An 18,295-nucleotide genomic window follows, 5' to 3' on the forward strand; every position below is an offset into this window, starting at 1 on the left:
TGCATACTGAATGGAAAAAGCTAGCCACCTCCCCCCAGATCATATCCCGCCACCCCAGATCCCACCCATACCTGTAACAAGCACTTGATCCGTTCTCCAGGGGTCATAATTCCCGTGGTGAATACGCCTGATAACATCCCAGCTGCAAATATTTGGGGGTAGCTGTATTGAAAACAAAAAACAGAGGCAAGCCCCTGTGACTAACCACCCAGGAAAGAGGCGATTCCAGCAAAGGGGGTGACTTTGTAAGAAAAAATAAGCAGTGAGGGTTGGGGGGATGCACTAATTGGGTGATGGGCATTAAGGAGGGCACTTGAAATGAGCACTGGGTATTACGGGTAAGCGACGAATCACTAAATTCTACCGCTTAAACCAATACTATATGTTAACTAACGTGAATTTAAATTAAAAAGAAAAGAAAAAAAAAAAACAAAGAAAAAGAAAAAATAAGCACTTGGACTAGGCAAGAAGCCCAGCACAAATAAGTCATATTTGCACAAAAGCCAAGTTCTAGGTGTATTCTGATGTCAAATTTCCCAGGGCAAATTTCTCAGTGCCAAGAGAAATAGGAGCTTGGTCGGGGAAGGCTACCTGCACACTTAGATGGCCTCACCCATGGGACGAGCTTTATAGTGACACATGGCTCCCTCCCCTGGGCCTGCCATGCACAACGACTACGGACAAGTTTTTAGGCTTCACTGAGCCTTGATTCCCCACTTGTAAATTTCAGTGTTGTTGTGGAAAAAAGCCTGTAACTCAAGATCTGGGTGTCAGTCAACCCTAGTTCCCCTCCAAACTCACTTCCTCTGGACCACCAACGTCCTGAGAACATTTTAAGCCAAGATACAAGCAGGACAGTATCGTGGCTGGGCGGACAGCTATGGCCACCTCCACAGGCTGAGGGGCAGCCAGGACAGTTGCAAGGGCTAAGATGCTGAGACAGGCCCAGACAGGCATGATGGGTTCTGTGGCCCTCTCTGCCGGGACTGGGCCCCCAGTGGCCAGAAATACAGATCCTCACCCTGGCCCTCAAAGAATGAACCACACCAAGTATTTAGAGGAGTCTGAGGCTCCAGGCATTTATAGGACACAGCTGTCTGTGCCATCTCTGGAATCTCCTTTTCTTTCTGGGGTCAGTAATATAAGGGTGGCCAGGAGGTGGTGGAGCACAAAGCCATAATTAGTATTTCAACAGAGCTCTCACAATTTAAAAAATGTTGCTAAACATCTTCAATTACTTGCCAGAGCCTCAGGCCCCTTCTGACCCCAAGCCTCTGCCAGCTGAGCCTTTGGGCAGGTCTCACCCACAAGGAGCCCAAGATCTGGAGAGCAGATGTCAACTGGGGGTAGGGAGACATCTACTGCAGGTTCTTTCCTCCAGGCAGGGCCCACACATATACCTCAGGCAGACAAGTCTAGACACAGGTTGACTGTCTAACAGTCAAGAGACTTGTTTTCATGCACGGTCTCCTCCACAGGCTCAGTTCACACTACTGTCCCCCAAGAGGAGCCCTCTCCGCAACTGAACTTCCCCTCATGAGACCAACTGTTTTTTGCAAGATGCCCATACCCCAGGTCAGGCACACCCCCGTCTCCTGGGAGTAAGGACTCTCCTCTGAATGGGGTCTCTGTGTGTGCACAGGGTACTCTGTAGACACTCTATGACTGCCTGGCCCATTCTGCCACCTCCCACTCCCACCCCAGGTTGGCATCTGTGAGTCTGGACCTCTTGGGCATCCCCTCTACATGGTCCTGGTAGCGCTCATTTTCACACTCTCCCTAAATACCACAGCAGGGAGGGGAACATGGCAGGGTTGATGTTCAGAATTTAGAACATGGCAGGATTATCGGGGTGGGGTCCCGAATGTCTCGACCTTTGCTCAAGCAAGAAGGGTGTTTCTCTGCACACTAACGTGACTATACAGGGAACACAAAACACAGGTCAAAGTACTAACAATGACCCCACTGGAGGTTTTAGTGCATGGTCCTGAGACAGCTATGGGCTGGTACATGAGCTAGAGGACCAGGTGCTCAGAGAGGACATGTGTTCGTGGGATATTTGGACTACCAACAGCCAAACACGGCTTCAAAAGGACCCCATACACATCCATATTTGCGGCCACCTGTGGCTGTTTATAGACGCTGGGCACATTCAAAGGGTCACAAGGACTCCAGAAATAGTTTCACATTACAAGCATCTCTATCTACGTCCTAGACCCTTACTCGGCATGCTGTGGCCTGAAGTAGTGACAGAAAACAACCACATAGCACCCTGGGCTTCCTTCCTCGAGCTCCTGGATCCCAAGCCTGGCTAGCCTCCGTGGGTTCTGTGCTACCTGCAGCCCAGGAGCTGTCACCTTACAAGTCTTAGACCGAGCCACCTTGCCATCTCATGTTTCCATTCAGAATTCCCCTGCATCCCAAGAAGCTGGTCTGATGAAACGTACAGCACAGGGAATATAGTCAGTAATATTGTAACAACTTGGTATGGTGACAGATGGTAACTACACTTACCATGGTGAGCACTTCATAAATGTATATAATTGTTGAATTACTACGTTATGCATCTGAAACTAATATTATATGTCAACTCTACTTCAATCAAAAGTAAAAAAATGGGTGCACCTGGGTAGCTCAGTCGGTTAAGCGTCTGCCTTTGGCTCAGGCCATGATCCCAAAGTGCCCACCTGCTCATCGGGGAGTCTGCTTCTCCCTCTGACCCTCCCCCCTCTCATGCTTTCTCTCTCTCCTTCACTCTCTCCCTCAAATAAATAAACAAAATCTTTTTAAAAATTAAATAACGTTTAATTTTTAAAAAGTTGACCTGTTTTGATTAACTACTTTGTAAATTCTGAGCTGTAATCCTGACTCACCTGCCTCTTCATACCCAAATCCAACTTTTTTAAAGTTTATGAAAAGAAAATACATTAATTTATTTCACTTAGCAGAGAAACGAATATCTGAAATAATTATAATCATATTATTAAAATGATGTAAACCAAAAGTTGAGACCTTCCCCTTTCCCAACCAGGTGATGGAAAACAAGGCTGCCGCTGGCTTTACTGCAGCACCAGGAACTGTTCATGGCATTTCACACACACTAGAGCATTCGGACGTCCCAATGCTGAGGGGTTGACATTACTAATATCTCTAGTAAGTGATACTACTTCACGGAAGAAATTATGACAACCTGATGGGGGGGGGGGCTTTGGATTGTTTTCTTTTTCCCTTTGGTTCACAAGGCAAAAGAAACTCAAGTACTTCCCTCATGGGGAGCAACCAGGAGCCAGTGTTAAGGGCCCAGGAAGAGACCCACTCCCTATCTGCCAAGATTTTTTCCTTTAGCCCATGTCACATCACCAGACAGAACAGCTTCAAGTGCTCCAGATCTGTAAGTACTCACCTAAGCACATCCTCTGGGGATTTCTGTTGCAGTTTCTTCCCCAAACCAAACCCAAAGAAGCACACGGCGAACATGGGGGTGACCCCAATGATGGGGGCAGCCATGCCCCGATATAGCCCCGTGATGCCCTGCAAGGAATCACAGAAGCAGAAGCTGTTTATAGACACAACCACCCTTCATACTGCTGAAACGGGGAAGTAGTGCGTCCTCTAGCCTGTGGCTTCCTTCCTTTACCTCTTCTCCAAGCAAAGAGAGCTTTAAATAGGAAGAAAACCCCAGAAATAGTTGTCCTCTTATACACTGCTGAGGAAACTGGAAACAGCTTTCATTCTGGAAAGCAATCTGGCAATATGCAGCATACCCTTTCATCAGGAAATTCTCTGTCGAGAAATTTATTCTAAGAAAATACTCAGAGATGTAAAAAGGGAATGACATCAGGCTATTATAAGCTCCCAAAATTTTGGAATAAAGCAAAAAAACTCCCAAACAAGACACTAACAAGACAAATGATGGGAATTCCATAAATGGACTATCACAGCCATTAAATCACATTATAACATGAGAAGAGACTACTAGGTCTACTTAGAGACCACCGTAAAAGCAGGCTAAAAAATAAGATGCACAATGTGATCTGACTTCCTTGGGGTGAGATGACAGGTAATTAAGAAGTTTTTGTGTTTTCCAAGTATTAAGACATGGGGGTTTTATTGTTAGAAACCATATTAAGACCACACATCAATTTTCACTCACACAGTTTGGTGATAAAATCAACTATGTAGTAGCCAATAAATAGACAGATAGATATCCCAACCAAACAAGGCTAGTAACCCAGGGAAGAGGAAGATTTGGGACCCAGGAGACTAAGGGTTCAGCCCAAGAGAGGTGAATGGGGTTTCTAGGATGGTGCTGAGTACTGTCAGTCTGGAAAGAAGCCAGCCCACCCGAGAATATGAGGATGGAGGACTCCAGAAGGGATGTTTCCAAGAAAAACAAAGCAAAACAACTCAGAGTGGAACAACAGATTTAACTGTTTAGGCAGTGTGGAAAACCAAACAGAAAACTACTCCACAGAGCTTTTCAGATACAAGATAACAGAGACAGCAATTCAAAGAAACACAAGCAAAAGAAACTGACACAATTAATAACCCAACCTCAAGAAAAACAGTCACACAAGAAATAAAATGTACCTCATAGTACATTACTTAGTTAACAGAAAAAATATATATAAAGTTGTAATCATGAAAACAATGAATTGGATTAAACCACAAAATATGATAAAATTATATGAGCAGGGCAGAAAGAAGGGATAAAGGAATGTAAGACTTAAAATCATCTACCACAGGGGCGCCTGGGTGGCGCAGTCGTTAAGCGTCTGCCTTTGGCTCAGGGTGTGATCCCAACGTTCTCGGATCGAACCCCACATCAGGCTCCTCCGTTGGGAGCCTGCTTCTCCCTCTCCCACTCCCCCTGCTTGTGTTCCCTCTCTTGCTGGCTGTCTCTATCTCTGTCAAATGAATAAATAAAAAATCTTTAAAAAAAATCATCTACCACAAACAGGTAGCTAAGACATATAAAAATGTATAAAATAGAGTAGTAAAGGTAGAAACAGGAAGAGCTGAAAAGAGTTGCCTCTGAGGAAGGGGGGATAAATCACTTTGCTACTTTGTTACAAGCCTTTTAATAACAAACCCAAGTGCTTGTATCACTTCAATACAAAATAAGGAATAGGGGCGCCTGGGTGGCGCAGTCGTTAGGTGTCTGCCTTTGGCTCAGGGCGTGATCCTGGCATTCTGGCATCGAGCCCCAGATCAGGCTTCTCTGCTAGGAGCCTGCTTCTTCTTCTCCCACTCCCCCTGCTTGTGTTCCCTCTCTCGCTGGCTGTCTCTCTCTGTCAAATAAATAAATAAAATCTTAAAAAAAAAATAAGGAATAATTTTTTAAAGATTTCATTTATTTATTTGAGAGGGAGTGAGAGACAGAGAGAGCACAAGCAGGGGTAGGGGCCGAGGGAGAAGCAAACCAATGTGGGGCTCGATCCCAGGACCCTGGGATCATGACCTGAGCCAAAGCCAGACGCTTAACGAACTGAGCCACCCAGGTGACCCAATAACGAATAATTTGAAAAACAAAAATTAAAAGTGCGCAAGGGTGGCTCGCGGGTTGGGCATCTGGCTCTTGGTTTTGGCTTGGGTCATGGTCTCAGGGTTGTGAGATCTACACTCAGCTCAGAGTTTGCTGGGGATTCTCTCTCCTTTTCCCTCGGCCCCTCCCCCAGCTTGCGCACTTGCACACCCTTACACACACACACACACACATGTTCGCGGGCTCTCAGATCTCTCTCTCTCAATAAATAGATAAAATCTTAAAATATATATATATTAATATATATATTATAATTAATATATATTATATTAATATATATAATATATAAAATATATTAAATATAAATATATATACTAAAACTGTTCCTTGGGGCACCTGGGTGGCTTAGTTGGTTAAGTGTCTGCCTTGGGCTCAGGTAATGCATGATTCTAGGGTCCTGGGATCCAGCCCCTGGTTGGGCTCCCTGCTCAGGGGGGGAGTCTGCTTCTCCCTCTTCCTCTCCCCTTGCCCTGGCTTGTGCTCTCGTTCTCTCTCAAATAAATAAAATCTTAAAACAAAAAAAAAAAAGAAAAAAAAAAAGCTGTTCCTTTTTTTTTTTTTTAAAGATTTTATTTATTTATTTGACAGAGAGACAGCCAGCCAGAGAGGGAACACAAGCGGGGGAGTGGGAGAGGAAGAAGGCAGGCTCCCAGAGGAGGAGCCCAACATGGGGCTCGATGCCATAACGCCGGGATCATGCCCTGAGCCGAAGGCAGACGCTTAACGACTGCGCTACCCACGCGCCCCAAAAAAAGCTGTTCCTTAAGAGAGAGCTGCAGGTGGGGCGCCTGGGTGGCTCAGTCCATTAGGCATTGGACTCTTGACTTCAGCTCAGGTCCTAATCCCAGGGTCTTGAGATTGAGCTCTGCGTTGGGCTCACACGCAGTGCCAAGTCTGCTTGTCCCTTTCCCTCTGCTCACCCTCCACCCCGGCTCATGCTCGCCCACGCTCTCAAATAAATAAATAAAATCTTTAAAAAAAAAGACAGAGAGATAGCTGCAGGAGAAACAGGGTGGTGCTACACGCTGGGAGGGTCCGCAGACACAGGCTGAAGCACCGGTCCCTCCACAGACTCTGGGCATTCGCCACCAGCCTTCTAAAGGGGCCAGCTGTACAAGTCAGCACTCTTGGATCCTGCAAAGGTCTAACACTGCCACAGGCCATAAGCAGACTCTCTGAGGACAAAGTCCGAAGGCAGCACACAGGAAAGAATGAAGGGGAAAGAGAAGGTTCTGAGGAGGTCTACAAAAGCAGCATGTGACCAAGTCCTTCCAAAGCCCACAGCTCCCCGCCTGGGCTGAGAAGGATGCCCAGGTACTAAGGGGCTAAGCCCATGCCTCCTGAGAACTCCACGAGCCTTTCTTCCATTATGCTGGCCCAGCCACTTCCATGCCCCACCACCTCTGGCAGCTTCAGAAAGCAGAGAGCTCAGTCTGCACAGCAAAAACCAGGGACACGCACACATACGGACTGGGACTGCGGAAGCCTATTCGACTCTGCAGAAGGTTGGGTTTATACGAGCCATTCTCACCAGGCCTCCAGGACCCAGCACACTGCCAAGCTGTTAAACAGGTGCTCAGTGTTTGTTGACCAAGAGGCAGGTAATCCTGCCTTTCTTCCTCCGGGGCAGAGGACTCTGAGCAGACCCAAAGCTTAAAGCCTCAATCAGACGTCAAATTCTGCCCGGAGCAGCACAGATGAAAGAAAAAATGCCTTACAGAACAAAGGGCAGCACCATCTCAGGCATGGGTCCTGCAGGGAACAACTTCTCCCCCGAGGCTGAGCCCATCACTTACCAACATCCCCTCTTTATCTGGGTAACATCTACTTCTCAGTTTCTGTACCTTTAATAAGGATTATATGTTTAATAGAGTTTTCATATGAGAGTTATATTTTAGGAAGTGAAGGAAAAGTTCTCAACAAGGTCTTTTAACATATTGTGCTAATGAAGTGAGTAATAAATATCACTAGTAAAAAAAACTTTTTTAAAATCCTGTGTTTTCAGGGGCACCTGGGTGGTTCAGTCAGTTAAACATCTGCCTTTGGCTCATCGTGATCCCAGGGTCCTGGGATGGAGCCAGGCTCCCTGCTCAGCAGGGAGTCTGCTTATCCCTCTCCCTCTGCTGCTTCCCTCTCCCCCCCCTCCTTGCTTGGGTGCTTTCCCTTCTCTCTCTCAAATAAATAAATAAAATCTTTAAAAATAAATAAATAAATAAATAAATAAATAAATAAATAGGGGCGCGTAGGTGGCTTAGTTAAGTGCCTGCCTTCAGCTCAGGTCATTATCCCACGGTCCTGGGATTGAGCCTCACATAGGGCTCCCTGCTCAGCGGAAGCCTGCTTCTCCCTCTCCCTCTGCTCCTCCCCCTGCTTGGGCTCTCTCGCATGAGCTCTTTCACTCTCAAATAAATAAATAAAATCTTTAAAAATAAATAAATAAAATCTCATGTTTTCACTCCAAGAAATACCTGAAAAGTTATTAAGTAATTCAAAAACCCCAAACCAATTTGTGTCTTTGTCTAGGGGTTTGCAGACTCACCAGCCTCTCTCACTATTCTTCAGGCTGGGTGACTTTTTCTCTAGACTTTATATAAACTTTTTTTTTTTTTTTAAGATTCTCTTTATTTATCTGACAGAGAGAGAGGCAGCGAAAGAGGGAACACAAGCAGGGGGAGTGGGAGAGGGAGAAGCAAGCTTCCTGCTGAGCAGGGAGCCTGATGTGGGGCTCAATCCCAGAACACTGGGATCATGACCTGAGCCGAAGGCAGACGCTGAATGACTGAGCCAACCAGGTGCCTCCCCCTTTTATTTTTAACATTTTATTTATTTATTTGACAGAGAGAGACAGAGACAGAGAGAGCAGGGGGAGCAGGAGAGGGAGAAGCAGGCTCCCTGCTGAGTAGGGAGCCTGATGTGGGGCTTGACCCCAGGACCCTGGGACCATGACCTGATCTGAAGGCAGACACTTAACCAACTGAGCCACCCAGGCACCCCTTTACATGAACTTTTTGATTACATTCTTTTTTCTTTTCTCTCTCTCTCTCTTTTCTTTTTAAGTATGCCCAACGTAGGGCTTGAACTCATGACCCTGAGATGAAGAATCACATGCTCTGCCAACTGAGCCAACCAGGCACCCTGAGACTTTACATGAACTTCTAACACTGACCTCTATTGAACCAACTGATCCAGATTTGTATTTTCTTTCATTTCACATCTCTAATTATTCCCCACTAATTCCCTGTGGTCTAATTCTGCCTTCCAAATGAGAGAACCATTTTATTAGCTTCAGTCTTGCATATAAAAGTGGCTGGAATTATCAAAGACTCCAGCGCAACAACAGGAGGGCATAGGACAGCATGATGAGACAGCCACAGCTGTGGGCTAGACCTCCAGCAGAAAGTCACTCTATCCCCCCAGGGGGATAACAAACCAACTCTGGGAATGTGGTCCTCTGAGTAAGAAGAATGCCCAGCACTTGGGTACCATACCTCTCTAACAAGAGTCTTCCGGAAACAGTCGAAGGTCCCAGAGTACATGGGAGGCTGTCCAGGCAAACTTGAGGGCTGTGTCTGCAGTCGGACCTGAAACCAGAAGTTAAAATGCAGTCATCTCCCAGAAACAGAACTGCCTGCCAAACTCTGAACAGAGAAAGCTGTGCCTGTGTACATGTCTTTGGCATTCACTTAACCTGCTAGATTCAGACTTCTTTTTCTTCCAGTTTATTCCAAGGCTGCACTTACAGGTCACGAGTAGCGTGCTTCTTTTTTCCCCTCATCCAGTTACTTCCACCATTTATTTCTTACCTAATGGATCCCACAGTGACCCAATGGGATAGGTATTCCCAGCTTACAGATGAGAAGACTGGGTTTAGGGAATTCAAGTGATGTGCCAGTAATAAGGCCTGGCTGATGCAAAGCTCCCGCTCTAGCCACCATCCCCCTTCCATTTGTGGTGGTATGCTGGTGGTTAGGTAAGGCACTCCACAGAGGCATTCTGGAATAAGGTGGATTTAATGCTACTCTTCTTAGTTCTCATCCTTCTCGACCTTTTGGTGCATCCAAAGCTTCAAACTATCTCTTCTTGAAACCTCCCTTCTTACAACTCCGTCCTTTACGTCCTTCTCTACTCCAGGCATTCTTCAAGGCTCAGCGCCCTACCCATCTGGCCCACAATCCCTTTCAGAAAACTCAAGATTGCAGGGCTTCAGCTTCTGCTCAGTGATGACGATCACTTGGTCATCTCCAGACCTTCTTTCCCATCTTTAGGGCTACACTTCTAACTGCCTGGAGAAGATCTCCCTCCTCAAATTACCTCTGGAATCTCACCCTCTTGATGAATGTGCCATTTGTGCCAGAGCCACCTAGCCACCCACTTTCTCAGAATTTGAAACCACAGCATCACCTCTGACTACTTATCCTGTTGCTCTTATGACATGGGAACCAAGTCTGTTAAAGTGGTCCTTCGAGATGCTTCCAGAATCCTAATTTCTTCCTCTCTCTGTCTGAGTCCTCTCCCAGGGCAAGTTCTAACCCATCCATACACAGTGTAGTGGTTTTCAATTATGTCCACTAATTCTTTAATGCTCTTTCCCCTTCAAAGGTAAGTCCTGATTCACTCCCCTTAAATGTGGACCAGACTCAGTGAACTCACTTCTATCGAATAGAGTGTGGTGGTATTGATGCTATACGACTTCCAAGGCTAGGTGATAAAAAGGCCAGCTTCTGCCTCTCTCTATCTCAGGTTATCTGCTTTGGGAGAAGTCAGCCACCATGTCATGAGGACACTCAAGCAGCCTAGAGAGGCCATGTGCAGAGGAAAAAAGGCCTCCTGACACAGGCAGCATGAATGTGCCCGCACATGAATGAACCACATGGATGCCAATCTGGTAGTCCCAGATAACACCTATTGTGGGGGAGGTGCACTGTCTTTGGTTCAGTACTTTTTTTTTTTTTTAAAGCAATCTCTACACCCAACGTGGCAGTCAAACTCGTGACCCCAAAATCAAGAGTGACATGCTCTCTGATTCTTGATTTCGGCTTAGGTCATGATCTTGGAGTCCTGGGATCAAGCCCCGCATCAGGCTCCCCGCTCAGTGGGGAGTCTGCTTCTTTCCCTCTACACCTCTGCCCCTCCCCCTGCTTGTGCTTGAGCACATTCTCTCTCTCTCTAAAATAAATAAATAAATATTAAAAAAAAAAAAAAAGAGCCACATGCTCTACCAACTAAGCCAGCTAGGCAGCCTGGTTCAGTACTTCTTTTAAATGCCTTTATTAAGATATAATTTACATACCACAAAATTCACCCTTTTACAGTGCACAATTCTGTATTTTAGTATTTTGAATTGTGCAACCTTCCTTACAATCAATTTATAACATTTTCATGACCCCAAAAAGAAACACCACACCATTAGTAGTTACTCCCCATTCTTCTCTCCTCTCAACTCTTGGCAATCACTTATCTACTTTCTGTCTCTATAAATTTGCTTAATATTTACCGAATATTAAGCCTTTCGCCCATTTTTTAATTGGGCTATTTGTCTTTTTATTAACTTGTAAGAGTTTTTTTTTTTTTAAGATTTTATTTACTTATTTGACAGAGAAAGACAGGCAGCGAGACAGGGAACACAAGCAGGGGGAGTGGGAGAGGAAGAAGCAGGCTCCTAGTGGAGAAGCCTGATGTGGGGCTCGATCCCAGAACGCTGGGATCACGCCCTGAGCCGGAGGCAGATGCTTAATGACTGCGCCACCCAGGCACCCCTAACTTGTAAGAGTTCTTTACACATTCTGGATCCCAGCCAACATCTGCAATCTCAGAAGCAACCCTGGGCCAGACTATTTGCCTAAGGCTGCCCCCCAAATCCTGCCTCACAGAGACTGTGAGAGTTAATGGCTGCTGTTCTTTCGTATCACTAAGCTTTGGGGTAAGTTGTTATACTGCAATAGATAACTGATACATCCAGTTTCTTCTGTAGTCTATTTCCTGGCTGTTTTTCCTGCTCAGAGTTCTTCGGCTTCCAAGTCCTTCTCAGGTTGCTATCATACCAACTTTTTCAAAACACGATTTTCAGCATGCTGTTCCTCTGTTTCTTTAGAATCTCTCATTCTTATATTTATTAGGGCCTTACACGTCACAATAAGGAATCACTCTCTAGGCACCGGAGAGGACATACAAATCTGAGTTTATAGGACAGAACAGTAGAAATGTCCAGAGGCTCCCACTGCTTTATATCTAAAATCCGTTATATTGGCTTTCAGCTCCTCCATGATCAGGCACAACCTTCTTCGCTTGGTAGGGAGGGAGCAATGGATCAAAACTGCTGATCCCTTTCTGTGATTTTGTGTAAATCTCATCGTTGTCCCATCATGACACCCGCCATCCAGGCCAGCAAGAACATTTAAGTACCCCATGGTTGATCTTATTTTACAGCCTGACTCCCACTGCCAAGCCTGTATCTGCTTTCACTCTTGCCTTCCCCACACCCAGAATGTCTGGGTTTTTCTACTTCTCCAGTCAGAACTCAGCCAGCCCTTAGCCACCTGCCATACAGCCTTTCCAAGCTCCAACTCTGAAGTACTGAAGTTCTTGCCTTCTCAGGCCACAACTAGTGACCTTGGACCTCCAGGCTTTGACTGGAGCCCAGGTGGCTCTCTGAGGTCAAAAGGACGGCAATCAGCAATTTGTGGTTTTGTTTAAGCATAAAAGAGGCTTTCTGGCTGATAAAAATGCCAGGGAACATTTTCAGTCATTTACACTTCAGTACAGAGATCACTGGGCCCTTCCTGAGAGTGACATCTGTGGGGAGGATGGGCAAGAGGATTCAGAAGTTAAGAGCAACATTTGTGTAAGGTAGCCAAGAAGGCTTTTGCTTTCTTAGAAGAGAGGTCCCAAATGCCTGGAACTAACAAGACATCTGGCTACATGGATCAAGAGTAGGATGAGACACCAGACAATTCTTCTCTCTTACTAGACTGTGCTGCCTAAAATGACCATTTTCTGGGAAGCACTAACACACACCGCATTTACCATCAGCTAAATAAACACCTGATTTCATGTTTCACAGTGCCCTAACCAGCCTGATTGTTTTAATCCTGATCTTCCCGTAGATTGACTCCGAAAGAGTAATGAAAGGCAGCAAAGAGGTTGTTGCCCAAACCTGCCAAGAGTGAAATGGCCCCAGACCTATCTCTTGTGGAAGAAACTCCAGAGCTATCTCCAGAAATAAGGTTAGAAAACTCAGATAAAGTTTTGAATGCTAAGTCACAGGGCATGGACTTTGCTCCAGGCAGGCCTTGCTAAAAGTGCTGCAGGGGGAAGAACTGAGGTAGGATGTGAAGACAGGGAGCTAGCCCTGATGAGTTTCCTCCTTCCCAGAGCCTCAGTTTGATTACGGCTTCCTCACATGGGACTTGTGAGGATCATCCTGGCCCTGGGAGAAATCAGTCACTTGCTTTCTTTGGAAGGGACTCAATCTCTGAGGTTATCATCACCTCCCACAGGAGGCCTATCAGGCTGATGGGAGGTGATAGGCTGAAGATGGCCAACCCCCTCTCTGCAGTGGGGAAAATGAGAAGGAGATGACGGTGGGGGCCCAGAGAATGTTTCAAAAGACATTTCTAGGGGCGCCTGGGTGTCTCAGTCCTTAAGCATCTGCCTTCGGCTCAGGGCATGATCCTGGCATTCTGGGATTGAGCCCCGCATCAGGCTCAGGCTCCCAGCTTCTTCCTCTCCCACTCCCCCTGCTTGTGTTCCCTCTCTCGCTGGCTGCCTTTCTCTCTGTCAAATAAATAAATAAAATCTTAAAAAAAAAAAAAAAAGACATCTCTAGAATTATTGCGCCTCTGCCTAGCTCTTTTCCTGAGGAGGGCTTTAACAGGTGACCTGTTTCAATCCTGCTGTTAATGTCATAAGGTTTGCTGATATAGGAACTTTGGGGAGGCGCTTTTTCTTTCCTATCCCCAAAGAAGTGGCTCAGGGTCAGGAGAGGACGCGGGACAGAGAACTTCAAATGCGAGCCCTTGATGGACGGTTAGAGGCTGCTCTCTCTGCGCTGTCTGGCTCTTTGGGGCGCGAAGAACAGCTTCCCCCTGCCCCAACCCCGATCCTCGAAAAGAGCGAAAGGGAGATTCTACTTCTCATGCCCCGCTTCTATCCCGGGCTGCGCCTGGTGGGAGACGCTACTTTCCGCGCCCCTCCCGGGCCTCCTCCCTCCAGCCGGCGCCCCAGCCTCCTCGCACCTTGACAGTGTCCAGAGGGTGCCCCACAAATACCAGGCACATGCCGCCAAAACCGCCGGCCAGCAGGTTCTTTAGCGGGCTGATGGGCTTCGCTTCGTCTGCCATGGTCCGTCCGTCCGCCTCGCCGGCAGTGTGCGTCTATCTGTTCCGGACGGGTCCTGCTCCACAGCCCCAGCCACACGCCGGCAGCGCTGACCTTTCACCCACTTTCGGGTGGGCGGGGCAAGAGCCGGGGACAGGTTGGGAGGAGGGCCCAGGCTGCAGGGTCGGCTTCCGCTGGGGAGGGAGGCTTCCGGTGGAGGCCCCGCCCCCGACAGGCGGGGTTCGAGGAAGCGGAGCCGGCTCCCACATCCTCTGGGCGGTGTTTGGGAGAGCGGCGGTTAGATGGGCTCCTCCTGGAAGTCTTCCCGGGCTTGAATGTTTTCTACTCTGGGCTCCCATTCTTCCAGTCACTCGGCTGAGGCCGACAGCGCTCCGCTATGTTCCAGCCGCCCTTCCAGGGGCTGGAGGCACACATGGTAGCCCAGCACACGAGTCCCTGTCCTTGTGGAGCTTACAGAGCATAACAAAGATAAGTAAGTGAAAACTGCATAGTGTATCAAGTGGTGATAACTGCTGTGGAGAAAAACCTGGAAAGAGGGTTAGAGAGTATGGGAGAGGGCAGGAGAGTAATAGGCAGTTTTAAGTAGGTAAAAGAGGGTTTCACTGAGGAGGTGAGGAAGTGCGTCCTGTCCAAAGACATGGGGTGAAGGGTGAGGGACCTAAGAAGCAGAGGAAAAGAAAATGCAAAAGCCCTGAGGTGGGCTGTGCCTGGCCTGATTGAGGAACCACAGAGAGGCCTTTGTGGCTATAGCAGAGTGAGGGAAGGGAAGGAGTAGCGGTAAAGACATGGAGATAATACTGGCACATTAAACAGACTTTGTGTGCGGCTATGAGGACATCAGCCTCTCCTCTGAAGAAAATGGGAGACAGAATCCATTCGGGGTTTGTTTGTTTGTTTGTTTGTTTTTAAAGATTTTTGAGAGAGAGAATGCATGCGCTAGAGCGTGGTGGGGGGGTGAAGAGAGAGGGAGAGAGAAACTCAAGCAGACTCCATGCTGAGAGTGGAACCCAATGCGGGGCTTGACCGTAGGACACTGGGGCTATGACCTGAGCTGAAATCAAGAGGCGGACACTCAACTCACTGCACCACCTAGGTGCCCTGCCGTTCAGGTTTTTGAGCAGGGGAGTGACATAGTGAGTTAACAGCATCCCTCTGACTGCTGGGTGAGAATAGACTGTAAGGAGCAAGGAGAAAGCAGGGAGCATTGAGGAAGCTAAAAGTCATGGTCAGAGGTGCTTGCTTGGATATGGCACAGAAAAGGAGGTGGTGAGAAGTATTTGGATTTTGGATATATTCTGAAAGAAGAATCTAAAGGAATTGTTAATGAATAGAACATAAGGTATGTGAGAGAGGAGTTAAGGATGATGTTAATATTTTTGCCTTAATGACTCTAGGTGGATGGTATCCAAGTATTCACTATCTTACTTTTTCATCATTTCTGTACATTTGAAAATACTCAGTTATAAAGCTGTGGACAGGGGTGCCTGACTGGCTCAGTTGGAAGAGCATGAGCCTCCTGATTTCAGGGTTTTTGAGTTTAAGCCCCATGTCAGGATTACTTAAATAAGTAAAACTTAAACAAATAAAAAAGCTGTGAACAATAGACATGCGACAGGTACCTTACCGCCAAGCTGACTTGATAATAGTCCTCCTTTGTAGTACTCTCAGGCTAGAGGAAAACCTGAAGCGGGGAAGATGGGCAGGCTGTCTATGCTGGGGGCAGAAAGATGAGTAACAGGATCAGGATTGGGATCTGACTGAGCCTGGCTGGGCTAGAAGTCCTATGGAGGGGAGGGCAAGGAGGCTGAGGCAAGGGCCCCAAACATGTCTACTCTGTGCCATACACTTTTTCTAAGAGGTGATGGGAAGCCGTGGAACAGTCTTAAGCACAGTGGTGACATGTTCAGATTTGTTTTAGGAAGTCTATTTTAGATGGATGAATTTGTGTTGGGAGTGACTGGAAGCAGGGAGACCAGATGAGAGAGAATTATTGCAGTCCAGGCAAGAAGGAGTGAAGGCATGAACTGAGGCAAGGGTCACTGATGGTTGGAAAAGGAGTTAGAACCCAGAGGCTAATATTACCAGAAACCTGCAGCAACTCTGGCTTTCAGACACACAGCAATTGCAGTGCTTGTGGCACCCTGAGGACACATTTGGTCAGCATCAGGTGTACAGATTGGGAACCAGGAGAGAGGTGAAGCCAGAGACAGAAGCCAGGAAGGTTTCAGCAAAGAAATGTATATGCAACCCCTGGAAGACTATACCGTGGGGAAATGGGCTGGCGTGCTAGGAGGAGCCCCCAAAGCAGAAGTTGCTACTAGAGTTTGAGGAAACCAAAGAGAGAATGATGCCTTTCAGTAAAAGGATGAAAGGGTCAAATACTGGGTCAAGCTAAGGAATTTTAAACACTCCTTAGGTTTAACTATTAGTCATTGGTGACATGCCGAAGAAGCCTGCCAGGAGTATTGATGTGGTGGGTTGAGTACTGAACAGGCAGCAAGAAGGCAGAGGCACTGGGAGTCAATTAATTACTGGTTTGAGGAGTTTGGCAGGGAAGCAAAAAGAACAAAGGCTTAAAGGAAGGTTTCGATTTCAGTGTTTAAGATGGGACTGAGGCTGAGGGAAATATCAAGAAAAGAGAGAAAGTGGTGCTGATAAGACAAGATCCCGAAGGTGGCGGAGGTGGTATCTAGTGTGTGTGGCATCACCCAGCAAACTTCTTCCAAATCCCTGGGATCTCCAGGACTCTGACTCTGAATCTCTGGAACTGAATCGTGGCACAAGAGTCTTTAAGGCTTTGTGACTGAGCTGGAGAAGCACCCATTGTTAAGAACCTCCGAGATGGCAGAAAACTGTTTAAGCTAGGCAAGGAGACAGCCCGTAGGCCAACTGTAAAGTAAGGTAGCATAACACCTGACATGCAGTAGGTGCTTAAAAGGATGATTGTTGTTGGGGCTCCTGGGTGGCTCAGTCGGTTAAGAGTCTGACTTTTGAGTTTGGCTCAGGCTATGATCTCAAGGTTGTGAGGTCGAGACCCGGGTTTAGCTCTATGCTGAGTGGAGCCCACTTAAAGGATTCTCTTTCTCCTGGGGCTCCTAGGTGGCTCAGCCGGTTGAACAGCTGACTCTTGCTTTCAGCTCAAGTCAGGATCTCATGGGTCATGGGATCAAGATGCATATTGAGCTGCACACTCAGCGGAGAGTTGGCTTGATGATTCTCTTCCTCTGCCTTGCCACCCATGCCCTTTCTTGAAAGAAAGAAAGAAAGAAAGAAAGAAAGAAAGAAAGAAAAGGAAAGAAAGAAAGGGAGGGAAGGAAAGAAAAAGAAAGAAAGAAAGAAAGAAAGAAAGAAAGAAAGAAAGAAAGAAAGAGAAAGAAAAGGATGATTGTTGTTGAGTAAGTTACAAAGTGAGTTTCTATCCTCAGAGGGCTTCAGTATGGCTGAACACAAGAATCTCAGACATTAGGGGCACCCGGGTGGCTCAGATGGTTAGGCGTCTGCCTTCAGCTCAGGTCATGATCTCCAAGTCCTGGGATTGAGCCCCGTATCTGGCTCCCTGCTTAGTGGGGAACCTGCTTCTCCCTCTCCCACTGCCTCTTCCCTTGCTTGTGTGCTCTCTCTGTCTCTCTCTCTCTCAAATGTATAAATAAAATCTTCAAAATAGAAAAAAAAAAAAAGAATCTCAGACATTGGAACAAGAAAGAGCAGTTGGAAGAGTGCTCAAGTGCAAAGCAGATTGTCAGCTCCTTAGACCTGAGATTTCCTCCCAACTTTCTTCCCCAGTGATCATCATGGCATTTGTTTCCCACAGATTATGGGGAATTTCAACCAGGAGAGGGCAAAATGTTCACTGAACCCTTGCTGTTTGCAAAACTCTGAGCTAATCACTGGATTGACCTCAGGAGTTTTACTGAGCAGGATGTCCAAGATTCAGGGTTTCGTAATGGGACCTTATTTCTCTCATTTATTGCTTGTAATACTCTGGCTACAGAAGAGAAGCTAATTTAGAGTCAACCTGCACTCAGAGCAGCTTCTAGAAAAGACGGTGTTTGATATAAAATAGCCCTCCTAGTAACCCCTGCTGGTAAACCTGAGCACATCCATGACAGACCTCAATGTGGACTCTACTCAAGCCCACCAGGTCCTATTAAATCCTCAAAGGGTAACTTATAATCCACTAAACAAATGGTCTTCCTGCATATTCATCTGGTCAGCCTTACCCACAACTAGAAAACTGACATGAAATTTAATCTGACTATGCCATTTCCTGGCCAAAAATCATCCTCAGCTCCTCATTGCACCAGAATAAAACACAAGTAGTGTTCTCTGGGCAGTCAAGGCTTTTCATAATCTCATAGTAGCACACTTCCTCAACCTTGTTTTTCTCTAGACTCTATCTTCATCTCTGAGCAA

General features: G+C 46.7%; 1 protein-coding gene across 1 annotated transcript in view; it reads right to left on the bottom strand.

Annotated features, from left to right (window-relative positions):
• SLC25A20 (solute carrier family 25 member 20) overlaps nucleotides 1-17,554 on the bottom strand; it is a 31,587-nt gene extending 14,033 nt beyond the window's left edge. Inside the window, exons 1-4 of the mRNA XM_026500790.4 lie at nucleotides 13,780-17,554; nucleotides 9,034-9,126; nucleotides 3,404-3,531; nucleotides 72-162 (exon numbers count right to left, since the gene is read on the bottom strand). Coding sequence (XP_026356575.1) covers nucleotides 72-162; nucleotides 3,404-3,531; nucleotides 9,034-9,126; nucleotides 13,780-13,884 — 417 coding nt within the window. The 5' untranslated portion in view covers nucleotides 13,885-17,554. The remainder of the gene's footprint in view (nucleotides 1-71; nucleotides 163-3,403; nucleotides 3,532-9,033; nucleotides 9,127-13,779) is intronic.
• Nucleotides 17,555-18,295: the final 741 nt, after the last annotated feature.

This window comes from Ursus arctos, unplaced genomic scaffold (genome assembly GCF_023065955.2).
Source record: "Ursus arctos isolate Adak ecotype North America unplaced genomic scaffold, UrsArc2.0 scaffold_14, whole genome shotgun sequence".
NCBI classification, from domain to species: domain Eukaryota; kingdom Metazoa; phylum Chordata; class Mammalia; order Carnivora; family Ursidae; genus Ursus; species Ursus arctos.